This window comes from Rhipicephalus sanguineus, chromosome 10 (assembly GCF_013339695.2).
Source record: "Rhipicephalus sanguineus isolate Rsan-2018 chromosome 10, BIME_Rsan_1.4, whole genome shotgun sequence".
NCBI lineage: Eukaryota > Metazoa > Arthropoda > Arachnida > Ixodida > Ixodidae > Rhipicephalus > Rhipicephalus sanguineus.
In genome coordinates this window covers 145152221-145171228 of record NC_051185.1, presented here as the reverse complement: position 1 = coordinate 145171228, position 19008 = coordinate 145152221, and the positions used below count along the sequence as shown (strand labels likewise).

Here is a 19008-nt window from a genome sequence, read left to right as displayed (position 1 = left end):
TTGTTGCATACGCAGCCGCTGGACTGATTATTGTGATAGGCACTCGACTAATGAGAATTTAGTTTATTTTACCATGGCAAAAAAGAGGAGACCCTGTTCTTAAACCAGAAGGTTTTACAAGATAACGGTAAAGTTCAATGTAAACCAGAATCCCGTAGCCGTGGTACGCATGCATCCAAACAGATTTACGAGTTGCGTGCCCGAAAGTTGGGAACGATTCTCCGTGAAAGTTTGAAATAAGTGACACGAGTGATGCGAGCACACATCCTAGAATGATGTCAGATTCACAGATTGTGTGTAAATACAAAAAAAACAAAACATGACTGATGCCTCCCTCATAGGATTTGCTATAAAACGAAAGTTAAACGTGTCTCCACAGAGGTAGGAGAGCATTCATTGCGCATTGATATATGAGAGCTTGTGCAACGTCTATAAGTGTTTGGCAGCTACAGCACGGTCAAAACAAACGACGCACGAAACGAACGCACAAGTATACTCAGGACGAGCGCGAACAACTGTTAAAGTTGTTGCTTTTTATGTTTGAGTGGCGCGCTCCATTCCCAAACACGGCGGCTGCAGCCAGCGAAGGGACCTTCGTGCGTTCTGTAACCTAAACGCAACATTTGCGGTGAACGCACAAGACGTACAAACCCACTTCATGGGATAAGCGCACGCGCACGGGCGACCACGCCCTGTAGGAAGGTGCGCACGCATCGCAACGAGCGGGTCGACGACCTTTAAATCGTGCCATCTCGCTGGTGATAACAAGAACACGTTGAAGTACCCCCGAGCTCCGAGTACCGCCAGCGGTAAATGGTGTATACAATAGCTCACCGTTATGACGAAGAACGTACGCTTTGTGGCCGAGTCGTTTAGCGTTGCGCGCTGTGGAGCGAGCGGTCGTGGGTTTGACTCCCAGTGACAGAACTTGTTTTTTTCTTTATCATTGGTTACTGCACATTTAACAACGTCATAGTTGTGACGGAAATATGTCAGTGAAGTCTTGGTGCACCCCGGCATATAACACTTTCGTGTAAAAACGGTGCCTTTAGTGATCTTACCTTAGCTACGGTAGATTATTTAACCTAAATTGAAGGCAATCAATTCGTGCCTAACGTCAGAATGTCCACATGATGCATGTCTCTTTCGAATATTCTTGTAACACGCGATATTTCGGGCACACTCACTAAAGCAGCAGATGCAGCAATAGTCTAATACTGATCAGGGATACATACCTATTCTGAAAAGCATTTATTGGTGCAGGGTCGCATCGCTTACGTGCCCCAGCTGGCACATGTGCACAACATGACAGTTCGCGACAACATACTGTACGGGCAACCGATGGACTTCGACTTCTACGAAGAAGTGATCGTCTATTGCAGACTCGTCGACGACCTTAACAGACTTCCCGCTGGGGACTTGACTGAGATCGGCGAGAAGGTGAGTCCCGACGGATAGGTGACGGTGGATCAAGCGTCCTTGTTACGAGCGATCTGAGACAATTGTACAAGCCTCACATGTCACATTGGGTGGCTCCGGCTGTCTTTTACGCCCTCATGTTTCACCATCCGATGTTAGACATGTCTTTATTATCGGCACTGCGGACGCTGCACATTTGCTGGAGTCCTGAAAGTGCAATTGATGTTTCGAAAACGGCACGGTAGATTGGAGTTAGTCGTTCCATTTTACGGCCAGGCTGTACTTGGTTAGTGGTCCACGTATATTACGGGTGAGTATGTTCATGCGTCGACGAAGCACGTGTGGCAATTCCAAAAGCAGTGCAGCCTGAGAGCATGATCTGTTAGCATTAACTAGTGTTGTTAACCCCGTTTGCATTTCTTAGCAGTTTTTACCTGCGATGGTTATATGGGTCTGTCGCGAAAATATTGTAGTCCACAGTATCTACTAGTATACTAACAGCACTTATTAAACTTTGACCAGCGTAGCGAATACTTGCAGGCGCACTAAGTGGGAAATGAAAAGTTCGTGACCATCTGATCTGCAGGGGTTCATCATTATGAACCTCCCCCTGTGCCGATCGTCGAAGAGTTCAACATGGACATTTGAGAGCTGCACAATAAATGGTCCACTCAGTTTGTGTTAGGAGAGCTTCATTGCAGAGCCACAGCAATCAAGGTCGCTAAACTACTTTACAAGGGTCGTTCACACATTAAGCTTTGGCCATGAACCTGTGTAAGGTTGTAAACAAACCAATTGATACATAGCGCAATAATCTAAAAACAGTAGCCTAGAGGAACTTCTCCTAGCTGAAAATGTGCGTCTGAAGGCGGAAAATTAAAGGCTAAAACTTGAGCTTCAATCCCGAATGTCCCTCAGCACACCTTCACAGTATTACGCACCCTCATCTTCCATTCCTGCTGAATCACCTGCTACTGTTGAACCTTCGGCACCTCCTGCTCCTCCCATGGACACTACACCCCGAATGTTTCGAGACACTTCCCTGCCTCCCTCAAATAAGCGCAAAAACCCTGCCGCGCCGGGCCATGAACAATTTCTCGGCTACTCAGTTTTAACTCTTAATGACACGATAAACGTTCTTGAAAATAAAACCCAGAATAGATTCGTTGCCATTGAGAGCGAAATTTCTCACATAGAGAGCCGATTCACGGTTTTGGGGAACGGCCAAACTGCCATAAATGAACAACTTGAGAGGTTTCTAGATTTCGTACAACCACACATGCAGCAGACGACTGCATGGATTGCCACCGTCCCGGCAAACAATTCAAAGATAGCCGTACCCACCCCTTCCCCAACACCCCCTCCCGACGATGGCTGCAACCCTCGTCGCTCTAACTTTGTGGTCTGCCAATGGAACTGCAAGGGGTTCCGAAAAAAACACAGCATTACCACGGAGTGAATGATGATGAGTGGGCGAAGCTGCGGAGGTTCATTGGTAAACCGTGAATCTTCCTTGAATTCTGCCCAGTACATCGTCACCGACGTGAGATCGGGCGCGTTTATACTACATGTTCGATGAGTTATGACGACTTGCAGCTCACTTGAACTTTACATGTACGCTGTGAATTTTCATTGTTTAGAAAACCATTGCTTTAGAAAACATCTGGCGTCTTTCGTTAAGCAGCTGGCGTCTTTTCGTTTTGCTTTAGAAACATCTGGCGTCTTTCGTTGGTTTGTTTCATCAATCAACGGCGTTTTGAACAAAATTTTTATTGTTTAATCACGCACAGGAGAAATCTCACCAGGCACTACCTTGGAGGTAAACAATGGCTGCTAATGGGAATGAGACAGAAGAAGTCGGCTTTTAGCTAACACTTACACTTCTACTTCTACTAACGTTTCCTAGTGGAGCATGCCAATGGCTGCTAATGGGGAATGAGAGACAGAAGAATTCGGCTTTTAGTTAACGCGCACGCTGCGAATTTTTTATTGTTCAACAGCGCACAGGAAAAATCTTCCACCGGCACCACCTTGGAGGTCAAGATCTGGTACTAGCGTTACGACTGGTTACGCACTACTACAACTATGACTACGACTACGAGGGACGAACGGGTGCCGCCTTAAGGAGCTTCGCCCCTAAAAAGAAAAGGAATGCTCAACAATATGTGGCCTCCTGCCGCAATCCTCCTGCGGTCATTGCACTTCAAGGGAACCACGAAAACTTAAGTTTTCCGGGGTATAGTGTACACCAAACTAAATCTAAATTCACCGGTTACTGCAATATTAACGCAAGAACAGTTGACGGTAACCTATTCTAAATTCGACGGCATCGACGTAGAACACGACTTTTTGGAGATCCTTCATTTTAAAACTCAAGCGTCACCTTCACACGTATTAAACCTCTATAGCCTGCCCCAGGCAAAACACCATCGCTTCAACACTCTTTTTCCCAAGCCATTGCGGCAGTGCAACATCACCGTCTGCTAATAATTGGTGGCTTCAATGCATGAAATCAAGTATGGAGCCACTATATTTTTTACTCCCAAGGGTAGGGCCTTATGGGTCCATATACAGCACCACCATCTCATCCTGCACAACGATATAGATATGCCCACAAGATTAGGCAATACGGTAGCTAAAGATACTGTAGATAAGCCTTGGGACATGGTAATGGTTTACCCTCTCCAGCGCCTTCTAGTGGGTTGTCCTCTTTGGTTGCTTGAAGAAGAACGCCGCTCGCGCAGGGAGTTCGTGCCTTGCCGTGACTGTCGCCATTACTCATTGTCGTTGAGTGCTGTCTATTAAACACCTTAACAATTTGGTGGAGAGTGCTCTGCTCCCATTAAATGCCCCTGGAGCTCCGATCCCGTACCCTGCCATCTGCCATGCCTCAAGACGCCGCCCAGCAAACGCCTCCTCTCGCAACGAGCACATGTCCCGGTGTCCCCCGTATACGCGATCCACCTATCTTCACTGGCGCCGATAGCACCGACGTGGAGGACTGGCTCGCAATTTACGAGCGCGTCAGCATCCCCAACAAATGGGACGAGGAAGGCAAGTTAAGCAACTTGGTATTCTACCTCGCGGGCGTAGCAAGCTTGTGGTACAACAACCACGCGTCCGATTTTGCGACTTGGTCCGATTTCAAGACCGCCGTCATCAGCGTTTTTGGCCGCCCAGCAGTTCGTAAGCTGCAAGCCGAACAGCGCTTACGTGAACGATCTCAGCAGGCCGGTGAATCGTTCACAAGTTATATCGAAGACGTCTTAGACTTGTGTAAGAAGGCCAACGGAACCATGTCTGAGTCTGACAAGATCCGGAACGTGATGAAAGGCATTGACGACGATGCCTTCACCATGCTGCTCGCCAAAAACCCTGGCACAGTGGCCGAGGTCATAACGCTATGCCAGAGCTACGAGGAGCTCCGCCGGCAGCGTTCGATGACCCGTCGCTCCCCATCACGCGACGCAGAGCTTGCTGGCTTGGCGGCAATATCTGACCAGGCCGCGTTGCTGGCAGAAGTCAAGTCGTTCGTGCGCGAGGAAATTGCACGCCAGGTCTCTCTCCTCGCCTTTGCCCACCCGCCGCACGTTCAACAGTCGTCGACCACCCTTCTTCCTCCTCTCCGCCGAGCAATTGAACAGGAAATTGCGGAGGTCATGCCTGAGTACCACCCGCAACCTCCGGCTCCTGCGCCCCAGAGTTACGCTCAAGTTGTCGCCAGGACGCCCCAAGTAATTCCTGCGGCTGCCCCAATGAGTTACGCCGAAGCCGCCGCTAGACCTCCGTTCTTTGAGGCGGGTGTGCCGGCTACATATGCTGACGCCGTCCCTCGGCCCCGACTGCAGCCCGCCATGCAGTCATTTCAGCAGCCGACCAGTCAATCGCGTCCTGCGACATGGGCGGGAGCTACCCCGACGAACCGATGGCGCACCCCCGACAACCTGCCCATCTGCTTTGCTTGCGGTTACGCCGGTCACGTGGCACGTTATTGTCAACGCGTGCAGCCGCCTCGAGTCGCGTCACCTGTCACCAGCCAGTCAAGCCGCGCATTCTACGACCCACCTCCACCTATGTCGCCGACGTCACGCCCACCACCAGCTACTCGCCGCTCTCCGTCTCCACGACGTCGATCACTGTCACCCATGCGGCCACGTTCGGTCGCACGAGAGCAGGAAAACTAATCGTCGTAGTCCAGGAGGCAAGGGCTGCGACGCTATCGAACTGTGAAAGCCCTCAGCGAAGTCCATCGAATGTAATCGACGTGCTTGTGGACGGTGTTCGCGCATCGGCCCTTATCGATACTGGAGCCGCTGTATCCGTTATGGACGCAAAACTTTGCCGCTTACTTCGAAAAGTGATGACGCCACTTTCTGGGATGTCCCTCCGTACCGCGAGCTCCCAGAGTATCCATCCTACAGCAGTATGCACTGCTCGCGTCGTCATTCAGGACGTTCTGTACGACGTCGAGTTCATCGTAATTGCGGCATGCTCTCACGACATCATCCTGGGATGGGACTTCCTCTCCCGCCACGACGCCGTAATTTGTTGCGCACAAGCCGAAATCGAACTCTCACCATTCTCACATTTGACGCCGACAGACAGTCCATCGGCAATGAGCAAGATCCTCGTCAAAGACGATACGAAAGTGCCTCCAAACTCGTCAACGGCTGTGTCGGTCTACTGCGCCGGTCTCTCCGACACCATTGCACTCCTTTCGCCGTCTGCCCGCGTCTGCACTAGGAAAGGGTTGCTGGTACCTTTCGCGACCGTGCGAGTCACTCAGGGCAGCACCGCTATTTTTGTTACCAACCCATCCCCGTGCATTGTTACGTTGGTTCGAGGGGAATGTCTCGGCAAAGTGGAACCCGTTGAAGACGCACAAGTTCTGGACGCACCCGATGACTCGCACTGTACCAGTTCCCGCACCATCAGTGCTGTTTCCACGTCTGATTTGTCCCCTACTGATGTATTTGGTCCCTCCATTGCTGACAACCTTACGTCGGTCCAGCGATCACAGCTTCTGTGCTTGTTGGATGAATTTCGTCATTCTTTCGATGTCGGGCAACCATCCCTCGGCCGCACGTCCGCTGTTACGCATCGCATCGACACTGGCGCCCAACTACCACTGCGGCAACGTCCATATCGCGTGTCTCCCACAGAACGCCGGGTAATTAACGAGCAAGTGGACGATATGCTTCGACGCGATGTAATTCGGCCCTCCGACAGCCCATGGGCGTCTCCTGTTGTTCTCGTTGCGAAGAAGGACGGTTCTGTGCGGTTCTGTGTGGACTACCGACGGCTCAACAAGGTCACCCGCAAGGATGTTTATCCACTGCCGCGAATCGACAACGCGATTGACAGCCTCCAAGGAGCAGAATTCTTTTCATCTCTCGATTTGCGCTCGGGGTACTGGCAAGTACCCATGGCTGATGACGCTCGACCAAAGACAGCCTTTGTCACGCCCGACGGCTTGTACGAGTTCAACGTCATGCCGTTCGGTCTGTGTAATGCGCCCGCGACCTTCGAGCGCATGATGGACACCGTTCTGCGCAACTTGAAATGGCACACGTGCCTGTGTTACCTGGACGACGTCGTCGTCTTCGCTCCGGACTTCTCCACGCACCTCCAACGTCTGCGGCATGTCTTGACCCGTTTGAGCAACGCCGGCCTCCAACTGAATCTGAAGAAGTGCCGATTTGCGGCCCGGCAGCTGACAATCCTCGGCTACGTCGTGTCCAAAGACGGAATCCTTCCCGATCCGGCCAAGCTTCGGGCCGTGGCCGAATTTCCCAAACCTACGTCCGTCAAAGAACTGCGCAGTTTCGTCGGACTGTGTTCATACTTTCGACGCTTCATACGAAACTTTGCCGCCATCATATCGCCGCTGACGAAGCTCCTTGGAAGTAACGGACCCCTAAATTCGTGGTCATCCGAGTGTGACGACGCGTTCGCAAAGCTCCGTCGTTTGTTGACGTCTCCTCCCATACTACGCCACTACGACCCTACGGCCCCAACGGAGGTACACACGGACGCCAGCGGTGTAGGCCTCGGCGCTGTCCTTGCGCAACGCAAACCAGGGTTCCCCGAATATGTCGTGGCATACGCAAGCCGTACGCTTACCAGAGCCGAGACCAATTACTCAGTCACGGAAAAAGAGTGCCTGGCGATCATATGGGCCCTTACAAAGTTTCGACCTTATTTGTATGGTCGCCCATTTGATGTCGTCACCGACCATCATGCACTATGCTGGCTGTCGTCATTGAAGGATCCCTCAGGCCGTCTCGCCCGCTGGGCACTTCGCCTGCAGGACTACGACATCCGCGTGCTGTACCGCAACGGACGCCAGCATGCTGACGCCGACGCCCTCTCGCGCTCTCCCTTGCCTGACGACAATGCCCCCTGCTCAGTATCTCACATAGCTGTTGCTTCGATCAGCGTTCACACTATCGCTACCGAACAGCGCAAGGATAAATGGATCACCTCGCTGATCGACTTGCTCACTGATCCGACGGCAACACCATCCACTCGCGCGTTGCGTCGTCAAGCCCACCATTTCGCCGTTCGTGACGACCTCCTGCACCGACGCAATTACAACGCCGACGGCCGCCAGTGGCTACTAGTGATACCCCGCAGTCTGCGTTCTGAAATATGCGAGGCCTTCCACTCTGACCCGCAATGCGCGCACTCTGGGGTATCCAAGACTTACCACCGCATTCGACAACGATACTTCTGGCGTGGGATGTACCGCTACGTGCAGAAGTTCGTTCGCTCCTGCCTCGATTGCCAACGCCGAAAACCTGCAACGCACGTGACGCCAGCAGGTCTACAGCCATTACCTTGCCCTAACCGTCCGTTCGGGCGCGTGGGCATCGATTTGTATGGACCACTTCCTCTGACTTCGGGTGGTAACCGCTGGGCCATCGTCGCTGTTGACCATCTAACGCGATACGCCGAAACCACCGCCCTCCCAGCGGCTACTGCGCGCGATGTTGCCTCCTTCCTACTACACCGATTCATCCTGCGTCACGGTCCACCCCAAGAGCTTCTCAGCGATCGAGGCCGTGTCTTCTTATCGGAAGTCGTGGAAGCCATTCTGAAAGAGTGCCATGCTGTTCACCGCAAAACTACTGCTTACCACCCGCAGACGAATGGCCTAACCGAACGCTTTAACCGAACGCTCGGCGACATGCTGTCAATGTACGTCGCCGCCGATCACACCAATTGGGATGCCATTCTGCCCTTCGTTACCTACGCCTATAACACCGCACCGCAGAGCACTACTGGTTTTTCACCGTTCTTCTTACTGTACGGAAGGCACCCGTCGCACACCATCGACACGATACTTCCATACAAGCCGGGTCCATCTGAGTGTGCGCCTATTTCTGACGCAGCCAGGCTCGCTGAAGAGTGTCGCGAGCTTGCCAAGACATTTACGACGCAGGAACAAGAGCTGCAGAAGAGTATTCGCGATGGCACGACTACTTCTGAACCCACGTTCCTCCCTGGAGCGCTCGTATGGCTCTCGGTCCCTACCACTGCAAGTGGCCTTTCTTCAAAACTACTGCCGAAATACGAAGGCCCATACCGGGTCGTCGAGCGCACATCCCCGGTCAACTACTTGATCGAACCCATCGAACCAGCTTCGGACATGCGCCTTCGAGGGCGCGACATTGTCAACGTGGAGCGCCTCAAGGCCTACTACGACCCACTCATAGTGACGAGTTGTTAGGTCGCCGGACGGCTCCCTTTTCGTACCCGGGGTAATTGTAGATAAGCCTTGGGACATGGTAATGGTTTACCCTCTCCAGCGCCTTCTAGTGGGTTGTCCTCTTTGGTTGCTTGAAGAAGAACGCCGCTCGCGCAGGGAGTTCGTGCCTTGCCGTGACTGTCGCCATTACTCATTGTCGTTGAGTGCTGTCTATTAAACACCATAACAATGCATATATCTCCTGACCTTACACTCACCCATCGCCTTCAGCATGTCACATGGAATAAACTCAACATGAACTTCGGTAGTGACCACTACATTATTCAAACTACCATACATTTTCAACACAAACACCTAGCTCCCAAGATCCTGAGCCTTATTAACTGGAATAAGTTCCGCGAGGCCCGTCAATATAGGGTGCCTACTGAGATAGAGGACACCTCGGAATGGGTACAACAACTACACACCGACACAAAAATGCATACTACCACGTTATCACCTGATACGCCATTCCCAACGATTGACGCCCGCCTTCTTTTACATGTGGGAGGCTACACAATTTCTCCGCGAACGCTGGCAGACAGGCGACACAATCGCCTACTGAGACTGCGAATTTTGAGGCTAGATTTACAAATTCACAAATATGCCACACAGCTCGCCTGCCAACCATGGCGACAAAACTGCGAAAGCATGCATGACCACTAGGCAGCAGGAGAACATGGTGGTTCGTGTGGAATTTATTGGACCCTACCATATCGCGTACCACAAATAATCATCGCCTTAACAAGGAAACTCACTCGCACAAAGACGACCTAAGCACCCTTTTTAACGATCTCCGCGAGAAACACCTACCCCACGCGTATCGATGCAAGACATCTGAATATATGGGTAGGCCAAATGATCATGTCAGTAGTCCCATAAGAGAGACGGAGGCTATACACGCGCTTGCGAACCTTCCTACCTCATGCGCATCAGGCCCTGACCTCGTCAATTACTAAAGTTCTCGCAACCTAAATGTCAACTCATTTACTGCCCTCACTAATTTTTTAGGCACTGCCTTGACACTTGTGCCCTACCGGCCGCGTGGAAGACGCCGGAGTTATTTGCATACATAAACCTGGTAAACACAGAGAACCTACGCCGGATCTGCTTCACTTGATGCAAGGGCAAAGCACTCGAACACGTCATTCTCAACCACCTTAACAAATTCATAGAACACAACTAATACCCTCACGAAATGATCGGCCAAGATTTCGCGCTTCGCCTGAGGTATGACCATTATCCCAAAATCTAGCCCAGACACTCAAGCAATTCTCAATCTCGACCTGCACGGAGCTTTCAACAACGTCAGCCACGCCGCCATACTGAGTGAACTGAACGCTATAGGCGTTGGCCAAAACATACCTAATTACATATCCACCTTCCCTTCGGACCGCACGGCCACTGTTCACATCGGGCCCGATCATTTTTGCTCTTACTCCTTAGGAATTTTCGGCACACCTCAAGGATAAGTCTTATCTCTTCTCATTTTCAATCTCGCCATGATGCGGCTGGCTAGAACGCTGAGATCTATACCAGATCTCATATTTTCACTTGATGCTAAGTATGTCACCCTCTGCATGACAGGAAGCTCTGACGGTCACATGCAGGAGACCCTGCACACTTCCTCTGACAAGGTGGTAATGTGTGCAGGCATCATGAATCGGTTCTGTTCACCTACTAAATCCCAACTGCGTCTCCTCCTTGTGCATAGGCGCTGTGAAAGGCGCCGATGCAGATATAAAAATAACACTAATCAACACACCTGTACCAAAAGCAGACGCGCTGAAGGTGGTCGGACTTTTTATACAACAAAATCGACTGAACACGCCATTAAAACATTTCAGACAACTGTGGACCCGACTCTACGCCTTATAAGAGGTGTCTAAAAAGCACGACGGGCTACGAGAGGCAGAGCTCCTTCGCCTAATCCAAGCCTTCGTCCTTAATAAGGTCACTTATTCTCTGCCTTATCTGTACCTTGTGAAAGGAGAACAGAACAATGTAAACACCATATTACGCAAACTCTACAAAAACGCTCTCCAAGTACTCATTCGAAGGTCAACCGCATGGCTCATGGAGACAGGCACGTTCAATACCTTAAACCAACTCATTGAAGCGCGCTTAACCTCGAAATATACCCGTCTCTCGAACACACAAACTGGAAGAAGCACACTCTAATTTCTCAGTAGCAGGCCAACTCCAACAATTAAAACCAAACACACTATTCCTTACCAAATAAACATGAATCAACACATTCCGCTCCACCCCAAAACCGTGTACCCTGTGCACGACGAGCAACGGCGGCGACAGCGTACCAAAACTCTTGCAAAATGATTTTCTAGTTCTAAAGTAGTGGGTTACGTCGATGCTGCCGAATACAGTCATCATCATCATCATCAGCCTGTCTACGCCCACTGCAGGGCAAAGGCCTCTCCCATGTTCCGCCAATCAACCCGGTCCTGTGCTTTCTGTTGCCACGTTATACCTGCAAACTTCTTAATCTCATCTACCCACCTAATTTTCTGTCTTCCCCTCACGCGTTTGCCCTCTCTTGGAATCCAGTCAGTTACCCTTAATGACCACCGGTTATCCTGGCGACGTGCTACGTGGCCGGCCCATATCCATTTCTTCTTCTTAATTTCAACTATGATATCCTTAACCCCCGTTTGTTCCCTGACCCACTCTGCTCTCTTCCTGTCTCTTAAGGTTACACCTATCATTTTCCTTTCCATCGCTCGCTGCGTCGTCCTCAATTTAAGTTGAACCCTCTTTGTAAGTCTCCAGGTTTCTGCTCCGTAGGTAAGTACCGGTAAGATGCAGCTGTTATATACCTTCCTCTTGAGGGATAGTGGTAGATTACCATTCATGATTTGATAATGCTTGCCGAATGAGCCCCATCCCATCCTTATTCTTCTAGTTATTTCACTCTCATGGTTCGGCTCCGCGGTTACTACCTGTCCTAAGTAGACGTACTCCTTTACAACTTCCAGCGTCTCGCCACCTATCGCGAAGCGCTGTTCTCTGCCAAGATTGTTCCACATTACTTTAGTTTTATGCATATTAATTTTCAGACCTACTCTTCTACTTTCCGTATCCAGTTCAGTAATCATGAGCTGTAATTCGTCTCCCGCATTACTCATCAATGCAATGTCATCAGCGAAGCGCAGGTTACTGAGATACTCTCCATTAACTCTTATCCCTAATTCTTCCCAATCTAGGGCCCTGAAAACCTCCTGTAAACACGCGGTGAATAGCATTGGAGAGATCGTGTCTCCCTGTCGTACGCCCTTCTTTATTGGGATTCTGTCGCTTTCTTTATGAAGGACTATAGTGGCTGTGGATGCGCTGTAGATTTCTTCCATTATGTTTATATAGGCTTCGTCGATGCCCTGATTCCGCAGTGCCTGCATGACTGCTGATGTCTCCACCGAATCAAATGCCTTCTCGTAATCTATGAAGGCTATGTATAGGGGTTGGTTGTATTCCGCGCATTTCTCTATCACCTGATTGATAGTATGAATATGATACGCAAGAAGCCGATTAATGAACTAGCTCTGCGAGGGAAAGTACAGGAATTCAGAGTTTCACTTCAGAATAGGTACGCGGCTTTAACCGAGGAAACCGACCTTAGCGTTGACGCAATGAATGATAATCTGACTAGTATCATTAAGGAGTGTGCAGTGGAAGTCGGGGGTACAGTCGTTAGACAGGATACTGGTAAGCTATCCCAAGAGACGAAAAACCTCATTAAGAAACGTCAAGCTATGAAAGCCTCAAATGCAACAGACAAAATAGAGCTGGCGGAGCTTTCGAAGTTGATCAATAGGCGTAAAGTAGCCGACATAAGAAAGTATAATATGGAGAGAATTGAGCATGCTCTAAAGAACGGAAGAAGCCTCAAAGCTACGAAGACAAAACTGTGCATAGGCAAAAATCAGATGTATGCGTTAAGGGACAAGGGTGGCAAGGTCACAACCAATATGGATAGAATAGTTGAGATAGCGGAAGAGTTCTACAGAGATCTGTACAGCAGCCGAGACAGTCAGGATGATAACGTAAGAAGCAGTAATATCCCAGAGGAATCTGACATCCCACCAGTATTAACAGGAGAAGTAAAGAAAGCCCTAAAGGGAATGCAAAGAGGCAAAGCCGCTGGTGAGGATCAGGTAACATCAGACCTGTTGAAAGACGGTGGAGAGATTATGTTAGAGAAACTGGCCACCCTGTATACGAAGTGTCTCTCGACAGGGAGGATACCAGAATCTTGGAAGAATGCCAACATCATCTTGATCCATAAGAAAGGGGACGTCAAGGACCTGAAAAATTACAGGCCCATCAGCTTACTGTCCGTTGTCTACAAGCTATTCACAAAAGTAATTGCTAACAGAATTAATATGACATTAGAGTTTAATCAACCAAGGGACCAGGCAGGATTTCGTACAGGCTTCTCAACAATAGGCCGAATACAGTACCGCGCCTTTTTTGCCCTCTCAGTTGTGAAGTCTCAAAGCAAAAATAGCCTCTGCTGCCTCCATTTCCGCTTCCTCTTCTGAGGAGGCGGAGGAAGCGGGCATTGCTCTAGCCCTTACCATTCCAAATTATTCACTTATTCCAGTGACTCTAAAAATGCCATCCGCAATTTACGGGCACATTTACGGGCACTGTGCTGTCCGATGGCACAACAGATTAAATAAAACACTTCGTTAAATCTTAAAAAATATATCTTATGACCTGAACATGAATTCTCAGAGAGACATTTTCAAAATGCTGTTAATACCAAACTACAATGATCTCTTATGCAAACGATTGTCTTAAGAAATTTCTGGTCCAAAGAATTCTTGGTTCCGTATGTCACTTCCCGTTCTTTAAGGCCCAAAGTCCGTTACTGGAGACCACGGTGTTCAACAAGGTATGGAACTACAAGACGAACCCATTAGGTTCCAAGGTATTATTGCGATAGCCATTATATGAACACTCTCGACGGATTTTTGCCGTCCCCGTCATGTCCCAGATATGTATATGTATTGCCACGCGCTAGTGGTGGCAGAAGAGGAGAGCGAAGAAGTTGGTGGCTGTTGTGGCCGAAAGTAAACAGCTGGTCGCTTTGAGTTCCCTGTGTGTCGTTTCCTCTCGCGACAGACTGGTGGAGGTGCTGGGTACTGCGACGTCCTATGCCTGCTGGTTCTGAACCAGAAGCAACTAACGCCAGTGCACCAGGGTCTGCTGATATCCATCGAAGCAGCCGCCGCCTTCAAGGTCTATCACCACAGTACGGTCCCCTGGCAAGTTCCTCGAGGAAAATGTCTGCCACGACCGCAACCCAAACCGAGCATGACCCATTCGCTGCCGTACCCTGTGTCGTCAACACGCCTCGCACGCCCAACCCATTCCACGGCGATGCCAGTGAGGATGTGAAAGACTGGTTGGACCATTTCGATCGGGTCGCTGCCATCAATGACTGGGACAATCGCCGTAAGTTGAAGAATGTTTACATCTCCCTCGTAGACGCGGCAAGAGTGTGGTACGAGAACCACGAAGCTTCATTCACCAGTTGGCAGGAGTTCCACCGGCAGCTTCGTGAGGCCTTCAGCAACCCCGAACAGAAAGAAAGAGCTGAGCAGGCACTTTCTTCGCGGTTTCAAATGCCGAACGAGAGCGTCGCCATGTTTGTAGAAGACATGTCGCGATTGTTTCGACGGGCTGACCCCCTCATGTCGGAGGAAAAGAAAGTACGCCTGTTAATGCGAGGCGTAAAGGAACAGCTTTTCGCGGGCCTCGTGCGCAACCCTCCAACAACGGTGTCGTAGTTCATCCGTGAGGCAACAATTATGGAGCGCATGCTTCGGCAGCGGTTGTCGCAGTATGAGCGCCAGACCACCATGTCCGCAGCGTGCTCGCTTGTGCCAGGGTGTGATGGCAGGGAGTCCCTTACAGAACTCATCCGGCAGGTTGTCCGCGAAGAACTCCAGAAGTCTCATGCCGCAGCAACTCCGAGTGTCACCGCTCTTACCGACATCATTCGGAACGAAATCAGGCAGTTTGTTCCTTCTTCACCACCATCGCGACCCGAACCTCCCACGCTCTCCTACGCGGATGCCTTGCGGGTCTCTACGCCGCCGACGACGCGTTTTTTTCATCCACCTGCTGGGGCCCCTCGACGTTTTCCAAGTCCAACCCACCGCCCGCCTTTGCAGGCCGACTTCCGTCCTGGCCCGCGGAAGCCCACCGTCTGGCGTGCTCCTGACAATCGTCCTTTGTGCTACCACTGTGGCGAAGCAGGACACATGTACCGCGACTGCTACTACCGGCGAATCGGCCTACGCAGATTCCACCCGGATGCCCGTTGTCCACGCTACGGTGAGAGGCCGCAAGAAATTGAGGAATACTTAGAAAGCAGTCATGTGTCTCCCGCCCCGCAGCGACGACAGTCACGGTCGCCATCACCCCGTCGGCCCGTATCGCCAAACCGCATCCGACTAAAGTCACTGTAACGGGAAAAGTACCGCGTTCCTTTTCTCTTCGCCGCCGCGCCCTTTCGGCGGCTTCGCCACATAAATGGTCCAGCTCGCTCGCCTCGCTAGTGTCTCTCGGCCGCAGACGCACGGCGCTTTGGAGGGCGATTGTTTTTATAGGCTCAGGAAAGCGCGCAGGAACATTACGACATCCCGTAGCGTTTTGAGACTTCATTGAAAGCCTATCGAGGCATCGAAGAATTCCCGTGTAAGGCCCTCTTTGCCATTCCCGGCGGTAGAAATGATGCCTACCGACGGTCTGTGTGGCTGCACAGAATTGGGCGGAAAAAATTTGTTCCCGCGACTGATACCCGCATTGTGATGTAAGCGCTTCATTGAGAATTCGCGAATGTTTCGGGGAATGCTAGCGCCTACCGTGCACTAGTGCAGCTTGTTTCGCGTGGTTGTCGCAGGAGGTTCATGCACAATAACATTTTATTATGTTTGGCGTAGAATTGACGCCTTTGGGCTCACATATATTGATCAGCGCGCTATGAAAACTGACTGCTACACATTGGTACTGCCTGACGTGACTGTATGACGAACACAAATAACAGGTGGTAGCATGAAAATAATGACTGATGCTCTCGCGGCCGGTTCGCTTGCTTGATATGCACCAAAATCGGTATTCCGTGACGTGACTGTAATGCGAACGTTAATAACAGTTGGTAACATGAAAAGAATGGCACGCATGTCATGTAAGGCATGATTTACATGCCATGCTCATGATGCTCTCGTGGCCGGTTCGCTTGTTTGATATGCACCAAAATCGGTATTGCGTGACGTGACTGTATGACCAACATAAATACCTTCATGATTTTCACGTTACCACTTGTCATTCGTGTTCGTCATACAGTCACCTCACGCTATACCAATTTTGGTGCATTTCAATCTAGCGAACCACCCGCCATCGCAGCATGAGCGTGGCAAGTAAGTCATGCCGTACATGACATGGAAGTCATGATTTTCATGTTACCACCTATCACTAACGTTCGTCATACAGAAATAGCATAAAAATTTTGGTATATATGCATTTCATTAAACGACCGCGAGCGCCCCGAAGCCATGTCATGTAAATCATGTTTTACATGGCATGTCTGTCATGACTGGCACGTTATAACCAGTCACTTATGTTCGTCATACACTCTTTTCACGCCATACCAATTTTGTTGTGTATCAAGCTATCGAAGTGGCCGCGAGCGCACCATAAGCGTGGCATGTAAATCATGCCGTACATGGCATGCATGTCGTTATTTTCATGTTATCACCTTAATTTTTATTCGTCATACAGTCATGTTATGCCATACCAAATTTGGCGTACTTCCCATTAACGAAGCGGCCAGGACAGCACAAAGTCGGGGGCGGATAGATAGATAGATAGATAGATAGATAGATAGATAGATAGATAGATAGATAGATAGATAGATAGATAGATAGATAGATAGATAGATAGATAGATACGTACAAAGTCACAGGAATTCGCTAAAAAATGCCTCGCATTTAATAAATGCAGACAGCCGAGCGCGTAAATGCCGCGCAGTTCGCATTTCTTTATCGCGTTAGTGCGCGTGCGTGCGCATGTAGGCAAGTGAAAATTGCCGCTATTTCTTTCCTAATCAGTGAGAGAACAACGGTATGCTTCATTCGGGGCTGCAAAAGCGCACGCAATGCGTAAAACATGCGTTACTCCACGTGAAATCAACACCGCACCGCCGCAGCTTCGGGCGCGCTGGACCAAATATGGCGGCGCGCACGACGGTCGCGGTACTTTTCCCGTTCCAGTGACTTTACATCCGACCATCCTTTGAGTCCCCTGGTGTCAGTGGCTCAAGTCCACGCCGGGGAAACTGAGAACAGCGACCTCCGGGGGTGAGGCCGCTGTCACGCGAACCGACAAATATCCTCCTCCGATGCCACCCCCTCACGACGTACCGCTAACGCCTTCTTCTGAAACCGCTACGAGAGCGTCCGCTGCCATTACCGTTTCCGTCGACTGTTATCCAGTGACTGCACTTGTCGATACGGGCGCTGATTACTCGGTCATGTGTGCTTCGCTGGCTACCCATCTACGCAAGGTGCTGACAACGTGGGACGGCCCACAACTGACCACCGCTGGAGGACACCTCGTGTCACCCATAGGAAGGTGCACCGCAAGGCTGGAAATTTGTGCGTCGGCTTTCGTAGCGTCATTCCTTGTACTGCCCAAATGTTCTCGGCCGGTTATTTTGGGCATGGATTTTCTTCAAGAATACGGAGCGATAATTAATCTGCGTGATTTGTTCGTCACTTTCGCTAACTGTGTCTCTCCAGATTCGGATGTCGAGAACGAACATCGTGGCGTGGCGTTACGCGTGGTTGATGACTGCGTCACGTTGCCGCCTCGCAGTAGTATCTTCTTCCTTGTTGAGTGCCCACAGGAAAAGGTAAATACGGGCATCACCGAAGGTGCGGGCATCGCCGAAGGTAACCTCACGTTATTGTTTGATCGGGAAGTCGCCATCTCTCGAAGTCTCGTTCGGCTGCGAAATGGCCAGACTACGCTTTTAGTGACGAACTTCAGTGGCGAATACAAAGACTTTGCGAAGCGCACCACCATAGCTTACTTAGAGGCACTGGATGAGTCGGACGCCTTGCCTTTGGTTACGACAATCTCGACAGAGGAAAGCTGCGATGCCGACGTGACTAGTCACCTCAACGTCAATCGCCAGTTAGAAAAACCTCAGCGGGCAAGGCTCCTCAGTCTACTGTCATCCTTTAGTGACTGTTTCGCTACTACATCGAAGGTCCGGCAGACACCTCTAACGAAGCACAGAATCATCACTGAGCCCAACGTCCAACCTGTGCGCCAACATGCTTACCGCGTGTCGCAGAAAGAACAGGATGCCATTCGTCAAGTCAAACAAATGCTCGATGACGACGTAATTCAACCATCGACAAGTCCTTGGGCGTCACCTGTCGTGTTGGTTAAGAAGAAAGATGGTTCCCTACGATTCTGTGTAGACTACCGCAAACTGAACAAGATCACGAAAAAAGACGTATACCCTCTTCCTCGCATCGATGACTCCTTGGATCGCCTGCGTCACGCCCGTTACTTCTCGTCGATGGAACTTCGTAGTGGCTATTGGCAGATTCAAGTAGACGAAAGGGACCGAGAAAAAAATTCGGCAGATCCCACGAACCGTGGGAGTCGATGTTATGCGAAGCATGCGGCGGGTAGGTGACTGTAGCGTAACGTTTTTACTGAGCGACACGTTACACAATGACGCTAAAGATTTGTATAAATTTTATACGCACACATATAAATATGTGTGCGTATAAAGCATA

General features: G+C 50.3%; 1 protein-coding gene across 1 annotated transcript in view; it reads left to right on the top strand.

The window, feature by feature from the left end:
* Positions 1-19008, top strand: part of LOC119372544 (ATP-binding cassette sub-family C member 3) — a 172193-nt gene that overhangs the window by 49240 nt on the left and 103945 nt on the right. Inside the window, exon 15 of the mRNA XM_037643025.2 lies at positions 1264-1440. Coding sequence (XP_037498953.1) covers positions 1264-1440 — 177 coding nt within the window. The remainder of the gene's footprint in view (positions 1-1263; positions 1441-19008) is intronic.